Source organism: Ursus maritimus, unplaced genomic scaffold, assembly GCF_017311325.1.
Source record: "Ursus maritimus isolate PB19 unplaced genomic scaffold, ASM1731132v1 scaffold_15, whole genome shotgun sequence".
NCBI lineage: Eukaryota > Metazoa > Chordata > Mammalia > Carnivora > Ursidae > Ursus > Ursus maritimus.
Window position 1 is genome coordinate 885,168 of NW_024423897.1, and position 15,817 is coordinate 900,984.

The 15,817-nt window shown below is 54.1% G+C and overlaps 1 protein-coding gene across 1 annotated transcript; it reads right to left on the bottom strand.

The window, feature by feature from the left end:
- Positions 1-1,079: 1,079 nt before the first annotated feature.
- On the bottom strand, positions 1,080-13,789 carry EIF4E1B (eukaryotic translation initiation factor 4E family member 1B). Its single transcript, XM_040630610.1, has 8 exons — positions 13,726-13,789; positions 7,986-8,014; positions 3,883-4,070; positions 3,473-3,568; positions 2,690-2,753; positions 1,817-1,930; positions 1,528-1,667; positions 1,080-1,194 (listed from the first exon to the last, which is right to left on the bottom strand). Exons 1-8 carry the CDS (start codon positions 13,787-13,789, stop codon positions 1,080-1,082), a joined length of 810 nt encoding a protein of 269 aa, XP_040486544.1.
- Between the last annotated feature and the right edge of the window lie 2,028 nt (positions 13,790-15,817).

Here is a 15,817-nt window from a genome sequence, read left to right on the forward strand (position 1 = left end):
GTCTTACCCCTCTCCCCGTACTAGCTTGGGCCTGATTGGGCCCTGGGGGTCTCCCATGAGCCCCCTCAAGGCCGGACAGGAGATTAAGATTTGCGGGGGGCGGGGGGTGGGGGGCAAATCTTAATTTTAGAACTCTCAAAAATAATTCTAATTTTGCTGGAAAGTGTTTATTTAGAACAGGAACAGAAAAGGGCTTAAACTTCATCACCGTTCGGCTACTCCACTCAAGCAGAAGGGCGAGGAGACCTAACCACCGCTGTCCACAGCTCCTGGGCCAACGCGTCATCTATCTACCCGCCTCCACTTCAGCCTGACCCTGAGGCAGGCAAGGCCCACACACCCCTGGCCACAGCTGAGGAAAGGGCAAGAGGATACCCTTGTCTGTGAGATAATGGGGTTCTGCCTCTAAGCCTCCAAACCTTGTGATGGAGAGCTCTGCTCCAGGGACCCACCCACATCTGGTTGAGGGAAAGTACAAGATACAGGGTAGGATCCCAAGGCTACAAATCTGATGAGAAGGTAACTCAAAGGCTTGAAGTAGAGCGATCGCAAAGAGGAGAGCCTCCCCCCACCTCCCACACCGTGTCCTCGAGCCCCAGCTGAGTGCCAGTGGCCTTGGGGCCCCCCCACAAAACAGAAGAGCCTGGCCCTCAAGCCACCCAGCCCCTTTCCCAGGGGTTCACAGAGTTAAGTGCTGGACTGTAGGATGCTCTTGTCATCTTCCCACCTTCAGTTGAGCTCCGCGCCACCTTCAGTTGAGCTCCGCTTCCTCCAGTGACTCACCCCAACCCCCCTCAGATGGGTTTGATACTCAGTGACAAAGACACTCAGGGCTTTCCTCCACCTTTCCTGGGTCCTCAGACTGGCTCCCCGACCACAGAGCTGTCCCTAGGCCTGAGCCCCCACTCATGTTAAAGAATGTTCATATTCACTCAAGGACATGTGAGAACCCCATTCTCTACCCCCCAGTCCTGCCCAGCATCAGCACTGTGGCCCAGCACCCCCTTACACACACACACACACACACACACACACACACACAGAGCAGGGAGTGAATGGGGAGTGGTGCCAAGGTCTCATCACACCACAAACTTATTCTTGGCTAGGGAGTTGCTCTTGGTGGCCGTGTCTGCATGGGCCTGGTACCCAATGACTATCTTCGTGGAGAGGCCCAGGCGCTCTTTGTAGACCTGCCTGGAGGATGAGGAGGAGAGGAAATGAGATAGTCCCAGCAGGTCCTGGAGATAACCTGGGACTCTGGGTCCTTTGCCCAGAGCTCCTACGTGGTTCCAGCCACCATCACTGTTTGTGTGTCTTACCTATGTGGAAACCCAAAACAGGACTCTTTAATGCAAAAGAAGAGTCCTGCTAGAAATAGCTTGAAATCTGGATTCCAAACCCTCATACAGGTGGGTAAGGAAGATGGGGGAGATGACACGGAAAGTTCCAGAGGTCTCCCTCACAGGCCAACCACCACCCACGCTCACATTCTCCCCTGGAACAGACCCTGAGCCAGAGATACTTCACCCAATGTGCAGCACGTCCGCCTGGTTCTCTGCCTCCCTCGTCCACAAGGCTATCTTGTCCCCCTTGGTTCGGATGTTGATGACTGCCCCACACACCTCCCGGCTATGCTCCTCAAAGCTCTCCCCAATCAGACACAGCAGCTGGGGCCAAAAAGGGAGGATGGTGAGACCTCCACCTGAGTCACAGGGAGTGCTCCCACTATCCTGGAGACCACTGCCACTACCCCAGCCCGGCCTCTTCCAGTGGGGGACCCCCCCACCCCTCCCCTCCTCTCCCCATCCCCACTCACGGTCTCCAGCCACAGGCGGTCCAGCTCGCTGTGGCGCTGCTGCTTGGCGAGACTGACCAGCCAGCGGCCACCCCTCTTATTCCTGCTGTCTTCCCACATGGGCTCAATGCCATCCTAAGAGGTGGACGGACAAGTCACCTGCCTCCCTTTGTTCAAAGGGAAGTGGGGGCCCGGCCCCCTCCCGGGGCCCTGCCCTGGCCCCCAAATAAGCCTCCACAGACCAGGTTCCCTCTTGCCTCCATCCCCTGTGAACAGGCAAGTTCCACCACCAGCCACTCAGCCCCCCAGGCCCTCCCATGAGCTCCCCCAAGCCTCTGCTCCTCAACCCTGGTCACCTTTTGTAGCCTTGTAGAGGCGTAGGTTTGTCTCCTTTACTGAATTGAGTCTCTTCAGGCAAGAGTTTAAACGGGGCAGGGGCGGGGTGGGGGCGGTTAAGAAGCCTTTGGGGCAACTGTAGTGTGTGCGAGTGCCGACAGCCCAGGCTGGGCGTAAATCACCCGGGGGAGTCTTTAAACATGGATGGCAGGGCTGCGCCGCACACACCTGCTGGGTCAGGAGCTCCAGACAACATTGATGCAGAATGTTCTCGGGCAATCCTGATGCATGTCCCCAGTTAAGGAGCTGGGCCAGAAACCTGTGCTCCTTCCTAGATCCCCCTTCTCCCCCCTCCCCTTCCAGACTCTTTAATGTCCTACAAGGTACAGCTTGAGTCTGACGCTGTCCAAGCTTCTGTGCAGCAGTCCCTCAGGTTGCAAGTCTCACCTGGGCTCTGAGAAAGGCTGTCTGTGGAAACCACCCCCCCAACTCTCCATGAGGGAGGAACGCAGAAGCTGAGGAGGATTGCGGCCCGAGGGGTGGGGAGGCAGAGCTTACCTTGAACAGGGCGTAGTCACAGCCGGAAGAGAGCTTACTGGCCAGCTGGATGTGACCGTACATCCTGGAGAGAGCCCCCCACCCCCACCCCAGGCTGAAAGTCCAGACTTTTTACAGCCTGGTTCCAACTTGCCTTGTCCCCCCAACTTCTTTCCAGACTCCACTGTTTTCCACCCGCCTTCAGGCCTCCAAGACTTTGCTCACACTCATCCCCTCACCCCCTGCCTGGAAGTCCATCCCTACTTAGCCAAACCCTGAAATCCCACCTTCCTGGAGCCTTCCCTGACCATCCAAACCCCTGGGGAGGCTTTTAGAGCCCCAGTGCAGGGGGGAGGAGGATTCAGGCACCCCTCCAGCTGAGCCCCAGACTCTCACCCACCCCTAGGGTTTGTGGGGCACCTTTTAGATCCCTTTCCTTGATCTCCCATGGACCAGGCAGCCTAACCCTCCCTTTGCGGCTGAGACAAGCTCAGAGAGGGAGAACTTGCCCAGCACCACAAGCTTTGGAGCAGCAAAGTCAGGGCCAACTCCTGGCTTCTCCCACCTCCCAGGCTCTCTCCTGAAGCCCCAAGAAGGTTTCAGGAGGGCCCATATCCCAGCCCCAAGGATCCTCACCCCCAAGCAGGACCCACCAAGCCCCATCCCTCAGCAAATGCTCAGAGGTCCCAGGGAGAGCTGGGAGAGCTGCATAGGAAACAGCTCCTTGGAGGGGTGGGGCCTGGGAAGGATCCCCAGCTCAGAGCCTCCTGGCTCTGGCCCTCTCTGCAAGGAGCAGACACTCACGCCCAGAAGTCCTCCACGGTATCAAACTTGGTGACCAGATGCAGGTTGTCCTGCCAGGCACGGCTGCGGTCATTCTTGAAAAACCACAGAGCCCACCTGGGGGGAGGGGAAGCCAGAAGGAAGCAGAGAGCCCTCCCAGGCCCATCACCAGCAGCACCTGTGCTGGCGGGGAATTCATGCCCCTTCAGGGACAAAAGAGATGGGATTTGGGCACAGGGTCCCCAGGGTGAATGGAGTCAGTTATCCTGAAAGGCTGGGGCAGGATAGGGGAACATAACCCAGAATCTCAGTTGAGTTAAGGCCAGAAGGGCCAATAGGGCCCAAGTCTTATGCCAGCTCTGACCGTTCTTGGATGAGGAACTGGGGCCAAGAGAGGAAGGTCTGGTGCAAGGCCACAAAACCTGCCTTACCTGTTCAGCAGCGGGTGTAACTCCAACTTGACCTCCTGGGGGCACCCATCCCGGGCTTTCCTCCTCTGGGACAGCAGGGCCCCAGGGGAATTCAGAGCCCCCTCTGCCATCAACACTGACCCTGCTGCCTCCTCTTTCTCATCCTTTTTCTCCTCTTTCTCCTCCCACTTTTGGATTCTACCCTCAGCCTCTCCGGCCTAACCAAAGAAAGGAATTGGGGTAAGCAGCAAGCCCCAGCCCAGCCGTCCCAGCCCCATCCCTTGCTGCACGGGGGCCAGGGAGGTGGACTTACAGGGCTGGTAGCAGCCATGCAGCAGTTTAGGCTTCATCCCAGTTGGCTCCCAGCTGCCGGCTTTTAACCCAGCAGTGCTACCCCACCCACCCAGAGCACGGGGTGGGGAGGAGCCAGCGTGGTGTGGTGGGAGCTCAGAAGGGAAAGGGCTTGCACTATGCATTCTATCAGCAAGCATTTAGGGAGCACCTTCTGCATGCAGGCAGGAGGGAGGGGGACAGGTGTGACCAGCCACTGCCCACATTGTGCTGGCCATGTGCCGCCGGCTGGGTCACACGAAGGTAAGGGTCAATATTAGGGATCTGCTCTTAGTGCAATCACATCCCGTGGAGGATGGGCCTCGAATTTAAAGTGGGACCATCCCAGAGAGGGCAGGAGCAGCAACTCTGACATAGCCGGTGTCCAGGGCCAGGTCAGAGACCTTATTTGTGCATTGGAGTGTCTCCGTGTTTGCCTCTGCTGCCATTCACCACCCCCATTTGGCTACCAATGTCATCTGACACCAGCACTGATCTGGCTTCTGGAAGCATCTGAATTTTTTAAAGTATATAATCATTTAGAAACAGGGAGATTAAATATTAAAAATCTACATTTTTGGCTACTCTTGAAAATTTGGGAAGGTTTCACAATGCTGGGGTCTCCACCTTGTAGGTCCACAATCCCCTGCGGCGGAGGCTGCCCTTTGGAAGGGCAAATGGGATGCCATACGGCCCCGCTGGCCCACTGCGCTCATGCTTCCCGCTGCCCGGCTCATCTGAGTGTTCACCCAGCAGTGATGGGGGTGTGCTGGGGGGAGACAGTGCGACATTCTCATAGCCTGGGTTCAAATTCTCCCTGCCCTGACCTCAGCCAAGTACCGGAACCTCCAAGTCTCCGTTTCCTTATCTGTAGAATGGGAATGTTAATGATATACAACTCAGAAGCTTATTATATTAATGTGATATAAAATGCATAAGCCCATAACACAGGGCCTGGTGCTGTGGTCAATACAAGTCAGCTGAGGGCTACCCCAGGGTGCAGGGGGGGAGGGGTATCCTTCTCAATAGCACCCTTTTCTGCTAGAGCTGAGGCCTCCCCAAATTTCTCACCCTCCCCTTGGCCACTTTTAGGGTCTGAGATCCATAAAGGGACCAGTCTCTTCCCCCCACACCCAGGGAAGCCCCTGACCACCTGGAGGCTGACAGTCAGTATCTGTCCAACCCACATGCCCTAAGCTCCAGGTCCCTGCCAGGCATGGGGCTAGGTGCCAGGAGGCAGTGAGGGGCCAAAACTGAGTGGCCCCTGTGCTCTGCTCTATCAGGGGGAGCCAGACAGCAGGTACTCTTGCAAACATCTGTGTAGTCACAGACTCAAACCTCTGAAGGAAAGGAGTTCGCAGATGGGAAAGGATAAAGTCCATGACCTGAACTGGGGGCTTTAGAGTGGCAGTTCTCAAGCGCATGGATCAGAATCACCTGCAGGGCTTGCTTGTTAAACAGGCTGCTGGGCCCCGCCCCCAGAATCTGAGTCCTTAGCCCTGGGCTTGGGCCTGAGAATTGGCATTTCTAACAAGCTCCCTAAGGATGCTGGTCAAGAACGCTGTTCAGGAACCACTAGCTAGACGCAGTTCATGGATGAGGTGATGTTTGAGTTGATACCTAAAGCATGAACAAGGGTTAACTAGGTGGATGGAGAAGGGCATCTCAGGGACAGGAACAGCACGTGCAAAGGCCCAGGGGCAAAAGGAACATGGGGCACTGAAGGAAAAAACGAGACCAGTGTGGCTGCTGCCCAAAGGAGGAAAGGATAGTAGGTCTTGATCTTAGGAAAATGGGGAGCCACTGAATGCTTCAAGTGGATACAGATGGGCTGGGGAGGTAATCATATGGGCTTTCCAGCAAGTTCTTTGGGCTGCTGTGTAGGAAACAGACTTTGTGGTAGCAAGAGTGTGTGGGAGGAGATCTATTAGGTTGCTAATGTAGTTGTCCAGGTGACAGGGAAGATGGCGAGAACATGATGGACTTCACAGGTGTTTAGAAGGAAGTCTCCCTGCTGTTTGGTGATGGATCGGCTCTGGAGAGGTGGGCCACAATGTCCCAACTACCTGTTGCTACTTAACAAACCACCCCAAACTTAGTGGCTTAAAACAGCCACAATCATCTATTTTGCTCACAGATCTACAACTCAGGTCGTGCTCAATAGGGACGGCTCGCCTCTGCCCCAAAGCGCCGTCAGCTGGAGTGGCTTCCAGGCTGGGGCTAGAGTCATCTGCTCCCTCAGTGGGGCAGTTGACGCCAGCTGTCATCTGGAACCTCAGCTGGGAGTGTTGGCTGGGACAGCTCTATGTCCCTCTCCATGCGGCCGCTTGGCTTCCTCACAGCACGGTGGCTAGGTTCCCAGAAGCGGCATCCCAAGAGACAGGGAGCAGACGCTGCCAGTTTCTTAAGGCCTGGGCCCAAATCCTGGCACAGCATCATGTCCACTGTATTCTATTAGTGTCCCGGGCCCACATTCAAAGACAGGGACGTACTCCCACCTCCTGATTGGAAGAGTGTCAAAGAATTTTGGACAGAGGAAGCACTGGAGGAGGGCCAGGCTTGGGGAGAGATCATAAATCTATATTGGATGGAGAAAAAGGGAGAAAAGGACCCTCCCCAAGTGCCAGGCACGGTCTTAGCTGCCTTAGAGTCCTGGCCCAGAGCCTGGCATGGAACGACGCTGCCAGCCACGGTACCCCTTTCCTACCTTCTTCCACATCTTCCAGCATGGGACAGCCTGTGGAGTCTGGAGTCAGGTCACTAAAGAAAGACCCTAGGAGCAAACCCCCTGGCCCTAAGGGGCCCTGGTCCCTACTCAAAGCCCTCCCAAGCCTATCTGTGGAAGACTTCTGCACAATGGTCTCCAGAACCTCAATCCTACCATACTGTTCCTAAAATATCTTGAATCTGCCCATTCGTCTTACTCCCCATTGCCCCACTCCAGGCAAGCCCTGCCATCTCTGGCCTGAGCCACTGCCCAAGTCTCTCCTAACATTCTCCTTGCTTCTACTTCCTCCTCCTTACAGAACATCCCCCACTTCCCTCAGAGGGCTCATTTAAAATATTAATCTGATCACTGAAGTCCTCTGTTTAAAACCCTCCAGGACACCCAGGATGTGACCCAAAGTCCAGGTTCTGGGCCTGCAGATTTCTGCATGACCCAGCCTCCCAGTGCCCCAAGCACTCTAATCCTCCAACAGGCCAGACTGGCTCCTGCCTCAGGGCCTTTACACTTGCCATTTCCTCTCCAACTCTTTGCATGACTGACTTCTTGTCCTTCAGGACTGGCTTCAAATGTTGCCTTCTCAAAGAGGGCCTCCCTGACTGTCTTATCTAGAGCTGACCACTCTCCAAGGCGTAACTTATGGAGTTGTCGAATCACTATGTTGTACTCCCGAAATGAATGAACGTTTTGTGTCAAACTGTGTTTCAATAAAAAATAGACCACATGCTCCTGCCTCGGGACCTTACACGGGCTCTCCCCTCAATTCCTAACTCAAGTGAGGCCTTCCCTGCCTACTGTATGTAACTGTTCAAGCCCTCAGCTCCACTCTAGCACTTTCCATGCCCTTTCTCTTCTTTGCTTCCCCTCCCAGCATAGCTCCTCCTCACACACCATATATTTTACCTATTTATTTTACTCAGCTGCCTCCCTCTACCAGAACAGAAGAACCAAGGCCTCTCTCATCCACAGCTGTGCTCTCTAGGACCTGAAGCAGGGCCCGGCTCTTAGCAAGGCCTCAGAGGGCAGGGCGAGGACGGAGGGCTGACCTTTTAGATTTTGCACGGTGGACCTCACTGATTTGGACGTGAGCAACTCTATCTAAAACATCTTATTTGGTCACTAGTTCGTTGGCTGTCTGTTGCTTCCTACTAGAATTTAACTTTTAGAAGAGCAAGGACTTCGTGGTCTTGTTTTCTGCTAAACCTCGTACTAAAACAGTGCCTGGCACACGGTGGGCACTCGGGAGAAACTGAGAAGAAGAGATGCCAATGGCTGGTTATATGATTTCCCCTCTTTGGGTGTTGGCTCCCTCATCTGTAAGGGGGGGATTGAAAAATACCTGCTTCACAGGATTGATTTTAGGGATTAATGACATAATGATGCCACGCCTGGGACGTGGTTGATGTACGATAAATATCATTCACTCCTCTCTCTGTCTTCAGCTCCCACCCTGCCCGCCTGTCATCCTCCCTACCCTGAGGCTTCTGGACAGCAGGAATGTTGGTAAATGTTTAATCACACTGTCAGGCACCGCACACAGAGTTACAAAGACCCATCTGGATTTTCGAAAAACCCAGGCAGGGCTGGGATCACCAGCATCCGCGTGATCCTCTTAGGAGAATGCCTTCTGCTCCAGCTGCCCCGCTGGGGATCTTCTCCCAACCCCTCCCCATATTCTCCCACCCTTCCCTCCCCCAGGCTTCAACAACCATTCTCCTTAGTACATTCTTAGGAAGAGGGAAGGGAAGAGAGGAATGAAGAGGCCCATTTTCCTGGGGGAGAGAAGATGGAAATGAGGGGAGGTCCCAGAAAACCCACAGGATTAGGGCCCAGCCAGAGAGAGGCCCAGGGCCCTGGGCTCTGCCATCCTGTGCCCTAAAGAGGAGAGGGGGAGGAGGTGGGCAGCAGTGTGACACAGGGTGAAGAACCCGTTGTGCTGCAAAGTGGCGGCCCAGTAACCACACGGCCTTCTTCTGGAGACAGTACAAAGAGAGACAAAGAAAAATGCAGCCGATGTTAACACCGGGTGAATCTAGGTGAAGAATATTGGGTATTCATTATATTCATATTGCAACTTTTCTGAAGATTTTGTTCACTGTAGCATGCTTGCAACTTTTCTCTAGGTTTGAAGTTTTTCAAAATAAAAAAGTTGGGTGCAAAAAGAAATAGTGACAGCGATGCTAGTGGTCCACTCAGTAATCATTCTCCCCTTCTCATAATGTGATTCTGGAAAGTCATATGCCCAGCTAGACGACCACACTTTTCCAGCCTCCCTATAGCTAGGCATAGCCTGGAGATACGCAGTTGTTAGCTTCTGAAAACTCCTTGTGAATGAGACAGACAACTGGCAGGTACTCTTTTACCCTACTTCCTCCCCTCCTGCTTTCTGCATAGATATGATGGCTGGAGCTGCAGCAGCCATGTTGGACCATGAGATGACCTTGAAGGTAGAATTCATGCTAAGAATGGTGGAGCAGGAAGGTAGGAGTCTAGGTTCCTGATGAATGTGAAGTCATCAAACCAACTGTGGCCTGCCTACCACTGGACTTCTTTAAGTAAAAGAATAAAAACCTGCTTTGCCTAAGCTTCTGTATTAGCAGTCAAATGAACTTCTTGCCAGATTCAGAATGAAACCTGTCCTCTGCTCCCTTCGCACTCTGGACTTTTTCACCTGTTGAATCTTCTGCTGAGAATGCTCACCATCACTTGTAAGGTCCTTCTCATCTTTCAAAACCCAGCCTGAATGTCACTTTCTCCTGGAGGCTTTCTGGAGGTGCCATTTCCCTCCTGGGCTCCCATAGCCCCTGTGCTACTGTTAATGTCCCTGATGGCCCACTTGCTGTGAATCCGAGGACTCATCACTCCTCATCACTTTGGTCCCTCTGTAGCATTTAACCAGCTGTCCTCCAATTTCCTTGGGTTCCCTGCTACCACTCTCTCCAGATTCTCCTCTTCCCCGTGCTGCTCCTTCTCAGTCTTTTGGCCAGGTCCTCTGCCCCTGGCCACACATGAAGTTTGCAGTGCCTCAGGATTCTGTTCTGGACCCTCTCCTTGTCACTCTCCATGTTCTCCTGGGCATTGCATCCTCCCCATGACTCTAGCCACCACCTCCATGCTAATGACTCCAAGCCCAGTGGGGTAATGGGCTACCTTAGCCCAGCTCATGAGAGCAATTATTCCAGTTTCAGGAGTTTGTGAGCCAGGTGTTCAAGTCGTTATTGAAAATTACATCATATAAACTTATAGTTGTATAAATTATGTTTAAAACAGATAATAAATACTCAAAACATAGCTTCCTAATTATTTTACTATTATCCATGCTCTTAAGATTGTTCTTACCTATTTTATCTGTATGGTGAAAATACTGTAAAATGGCCCATCTCTTCCCAATTCTCTGCTCTGTGACATCACATTCACAGTGAAATCAATCACAGAGAAAGAATTTGCACCACAGATGTGGGCAACTTCTACAAATCAAGGTATTTCCCTGCTTCAGAAAGCCACATGTTAAAGATTTCCAAGTATACCATGGCCCAAATCTATACCCGAAGCCAGCCTTGAGTGATTCCCCGAGCTCCAGGCTCAGATGTCCTATCTGCTGGACACCTTCTCTAGTTTGGCTATCAGGCACCACAGAATTGGCCCCAGTTAGGCCTCAAACAAGCTCTCCATCCCCTCACCCTATCCTGAAAGCAGCCCCATCCCCTCAATGTCTTTCTTTCTTTCTTTCTTTCTTTCTTTCTTTCTTTCTTTCTTTCTTTCTTTCTTTCTTTCTTTTTTATTTATTTATTTGACAGAGCGAGAGCACAAGCAGGGGAAACAGCAGGCAGAGGGAGGGGGAGAAGCAGACTCCCCGTCAAGTAGGGAGCCCGATGCGGGGCTCGATCCCAGGACCCTGGGATCATGACCAGAGCCAAAGGCAGACGCTTAACCGACTGAGCCACCCAGGCGCCCCCTCAATGTCTGTTTCATTTTGCAACAGCATCTCTCACCTGCTATCCAAGCCAGAGACCTGGAAATCTTCCAACTCATCCCTCTCCCTCTTCCCCGACACCTAATAAGTTACCTCCTAAACAACACCCAACTGTCCCTCCAATCCTGTTCCAGCCTCACTGTGGCTTCCCTGGTGCGGGCTCCATCATCCCTCCTGGGGATTCTACTCCAGCTTTCTCCTGATCTTGCTGTGTCCCACTTCGCCCAACTGTTCACCTCCATGTGGCCCCACAAAGTGCAAATCTCATTCCAGTCTCCCTGGTGCTTAATACCCTTTGGTGACTTCCCAGTTCCTACAGTAGAGATACAGGCACCCTTCATGTGGCCTTTCTCTCTTCCTCTTCTCCCTCCTGCTTGCCTCTTCAACACTGATTTTGACATTCTGGGGTTCTTAGTTGAGAGTCACAAAAATCATTTAAGCAGATAAGGATTTTATTATCCAATACTGGGCAGCTCAGAAAGTCTCTAGGAAGGCCAGAGAGTCCCCCTTGAAGACAACACATCCTGGATTAATCCTCCAAATCACACTGCCAAGCAGACCCTAGAAGACTCCCCCAGTGCTACAGCTGGCCATGGACAGCGCAGCTTGCCCTGTTGCTGCCGGATGCTCCCAGAAGCAGTGTCACTGCCGCCTGTGGTCCCTGGTGGGAGCCGCTACCACCAACACCACCTGTCCTCGCCAGAGCCGACTGCCTCCTTCCCTCCTTCTGCAGCTTCCAAGTCTGGGGCTGGGCTGTCTGGGGCTGAGGTCACATGTCTGGGCTTCAAGCAAGGCTAGGAAAGCACTGTCAGCTCCTAGCGGGGGAGGTGGGCCGGGCCTCAGAAGGTAGGAGAGCCCCCGAACATAAGAAGGGGACAGTTCCAATGCTGAGAGGCCAAAAATAATGACAGACATCCCCCCTGCTAGCTTTTTAAATTATACAAGTAAAATACTATTCAAAGTAAAATAAGCAGACAGCATAAGAAGGGAGGTGATAAAATGTAGAAACTTCTCTCCCTGAGTGCTCTCAGCCCCATTTGCCAGGGACAACTACTGTGAACAGTGTTTTGGAAGTCCTTGCTGGTGTGATCTGTGTAAACCTAGATGTCACTATGTATATATTTGTGTATAAGGGGTCTTACATAACTATGTGTGTCTATGTATCAAAACGGACTAGTTCCCCACATTGCAGTTTAGCAACCCCCTCTCTCGCTTCACACCATTTCTCGATACACCCCACGTCAGGTCCTGCTCTTCCTTTCACGGGATGGAAGTCCCATGATTAACTTGCCAGTCCCCTACGGATGGACATTATTTTCCGTGCTGCAGTGAACATCCTTGCACAAATGGCTTTGTGCGCTTGTGTGAGTAGATCCAAGGAATGAATCCCTGGAAGGGGAACTGTTGGCTCAAAAGGAGCATGCCTTTATATTTTTGCTAAACATTGGCAGACTGCCTTCCAAAAAGCATGCACCAGTTTGCAGCTCTACGAGTGGCCTATGAACACTTTTTCCCCGGGCCATTGCACAGTCTGGCTGCCTCCTCACCTCCTCACCTGTCACTTACACACCCTGCATTTCCAGCCACAGTGCCTTTGCCCATGCTACACCCATAGCCTAAAATACCATTCCAGCCTGTCTTCCAGGTAAAAGCTTACCTCTCCCATGAGACCTAGCATAGATGTCACCTCCTCTGTGTAGGCTTCCCTGATTCCCCTAAGCTGTCAAAGTCCCCTTCCTCTGGGATCCCATAATTTCTTGGGCATAATTCTGTCATAGCTCCAACTGAGGGCCCATGTGTGTCTGGCATTCTACGGCCGTTTGACAATCCCCACCATAACCATACACACAAAAGGCGATCTTGTCTACATCCTCATCCACTCCTGGCTCTCCTGCTGCACTTCCTTTTATCTGTTCCTAAGCATAGGCCTGTCTCAGGGCCTTTGCACTTGCAGTCCCCTCTCTATGGATCTTGCCCATATTGGCCTGGGTGCCTCTCTGGGGTCTCTGCTCCTACTGGCCTTCTCACACAGGCCTTCCCTGGGCACTCTGTCTCAAGCGCCCTCCTCCAGTCATTCTGTTACATCACCATTCCATTATCTTCATAACACTCATCACAACCTGAAACAACCTTTTAGGTTTAAGTGTTGACACGTTTGTTTTCAGTCCTGTGTCCCATTTCTGCACACATACAAACATATCATTGTAAACTCCCCAAGGGCAGGGACCTTGGTTTCCTTTTCCACTGTCTCCAGACTCAAACCTGCCTGGCACCTATCTAAACGCTCAGTCAACATTCGTTGAGCGAATCATCCATTATTTTACAGAAAAAGAAACTGGCATTCGGAAAAGGAAGGCTGAGTAGCCCAAGGTCTCACAGTTAAGAAAAAGCACAGCGGAGATTCGAACCCATTTGAACCCCAAAGCCAACTGCAGGCAGCATCTCTGCCCTACTCTTGGCGCTCCGCATTGTCTCCCCCACCCGATTAGGCTCTTGGGGGCTGGGCGCGAGTCTGAGCCCAGGGGTTCTCAGTGACGCGTCGGGGGCCTGCCCCGGGAGGCTAGCGGGCTCCGCGGAGATGTCACCCTCCCCGCCCCCTGTCAGTCAGGCTGAGGGCGGCGCGGCCCCAGAGGGGCGCTGAGCTCAGAGCTGCCGCAGCGCTCTAGCGGGAGCAGGAGCCGGAGGCTGAGCGTGCGAGCAGAGCGCAGGCGCGATCCGTGGCTGCGACGCACCGAAGGCCCGGGCACCTGCTGCGTCGCTCAGCGCCCGCGCCCGCCTGCTGCCGACCGACCTGGGCGCCTGGCGAGGCCCGATTCCCCATCCGCCCCGAGCCCACCCCAGCCCGGCCTGCGCGAGCCTGCGTCCGCCCGCCGCAGCCGCAGCCGCAGCCGCCGCTCCATCCCAGCCCGGGCCCAGCTTCCAGGTGAGGCGGCCGCTCTCCGACGCCGGGGTAGGAAGGGCTGGGGAGGGACAGGGGACTGGGCAGGATGGGATAGGGCTGGGAGCAGAGACGCGGAACCCGCTGGAGAGATGGAGAGAGGGTTCCGGCAGGTGCGTGTCCGTGTGCGCCCTGGGCTGTTTGTGTGACTGCTGCTCTGTGTCTGCAACTGGCGGGGTGGCGGTGTGGACGTGCGCCCGCGCCCGTGTCGTGTGTGTCGGGGTGTCCGTGCGCGTTTGAACGTCTGCGTGTCCTGTGTGTGCACGTGAGCGTGTCGGTGGAGAATGTTTGTGTGTATGGTCTTGTGACTCTGTCGTGTGTACAGGCAGGCCCCCAGGGCTTCGCGTTCAGCACCCAGTTCCGCGGGGCTGCAGGTTGCAGGGCCCGGGATAACCGAGGCAGTGGCTCCTCCGCGTCCCCGGGTTTCAGGGCGCGGGACTCGTCGCGGCCCTGTGGCCTCACGCTGGGGAGGGTAAGACGGGAGGGCTCGCCCGGCGGGGGCCGGGGTCTCAGGTGGGAGAGGAGGGGTAACCGGCATCCCAGGGAAAGGGCTGGGGTGAGGTGCGGGGGCCAGCGCCGTGCCCGTGTGTTCGCCTCCCCAGGCCGCCAGGATGGAGCGTGTTCATGAAGGGCCTGTCCATGGCCAAGGAGGGCGTCGTGGCCGCCGCGGAGAAAAACCAAGCAGGGGGTCACCGAGGCTGCGGAGAAGACCAAGGGGAGGGCGTCCTCGCTCGGTGGGCAAGGGGCAAGGCTTCCGGGGCTATGCAGGGTTCGGGTGTCCTCCGGGAGTGGGGCCAGAGGGGTCTGGGCTGGAGGAATAGGAGGTCAGCAGATGGGGCAGGGTCAGTAGGGGTCACCGGGGACACAGGAAGAAAGCCTGGCGCAGTATGAAACCTTTTGGGGGAGAACGGGAGGTGGAGAGGATTGGGGAGGGGGGGTTCAGCTGAAAGGCCAGGGACCAATGCATGGGTCAAAACAGATAGCCTTTTTCTTATTCTTCACATGGTTACTAGTTACCGGGTGTTGAGCTCTTCCACTCAAGTTCCGTGTGAAATGCCCAAACATTTCATTACCTCACTTCTTGGCCCCTGGCCCATTCCACAGCCCAAGAAAAGCCAGGTTCCCAGAGGTTTAACTACCACACTCAAGGTCACACAGCTGCTGAAACCTGAAACCGCAGTCGAGCCAATCTTTACAGACTCCAGAGCTCCCGCTGGCACGCCCTCTTCTGTTACCGGGTTGCCCCTTACCTTAGCCCTCCTCTCCTGCTACGGCCACCACAGAACTGCTCTTAGGGTCTTCCTGCCTCGATGCCGTGGTTCCATCATTAGCCTCGGCCCTCCTCCCTTGCAGCTTCTAGCTGTGTGAGGAGAAGCGAGATGATTAAAATCTCACCCTAAGTGTGAGAGGAGAGGAGCCTGCAGGGTCATTTTGCATAAGGGGATGCAGGGCCCCAAACTAACATACTGAATTTCTGTGGTGATTCAGGAAAAGGTGTGTAGTAGGCAGAATTATCCTTGTGGGGGCGAAGAGGGGCTGATTAATCTGCCCAGGATTGTGGCAGATTTGGGATTGTGCAATTTGAAATGATTGACTTCTTACTCCATGCTAGTAGGTGCTAGGTAGGTGCTAGTAGGTGCCGCCTCTCCGATAGTGACCTCAGAGCATTCCCATAGTGGAATCTGACATCAAGTGGCTGGGATGGGGGCTACGCAGTCAGGTAATCAAAGAAAGTAGCATTTGAGCTGAACCCCAAAGAAAAAGAGCTGGGTGGAAGAGGGAGTTGGAGGAAGCAGAAAAGGGCTGAAGGAGACAGGGCTGGAGAGCAGAGAGGAGCAGGAAGCAGTGGTGGGGGGATGAGATGAGAAAAATGGAGCAGGCCAGCGCATGAGGGCCCTTGCTGGCCAAGGCAAAGGATCGTTACAACCTGCCATGAGAATTGTGAACTAGGGACTGACGTGATCTGACTTCAGTATAGAAAGGTTCCTGG

What these genes read in the sequence shown, in the direction of transcription:
- EIF4E1B (XM_040630610.1), bottom strand. Translation starts at nt 13,789, where the DNA reads ATGGAGCGGCGGCTGCGGCTGCGGCTGCGGCGGGCGGACGCAGGCTCG. An exon ending in CTCGCGCAGGCCGGGCTGGG is followed by an intron (nt 8,015 to 13,725) that starts GTGGGCTCGGGG and finishes AAGATGTTTTAG; the next exon opens with ATAGAGTTGCTCACGTCCAA. An exon ending in GTGACTACGCCCTGTTCAAG is followed by an intron (nt 1,931 to 2,689) that starts GTAAGCTCTGCC and finishes TCCACCTCTTAG; the next exon opens with GATGGCATTGAGCCCATGTG.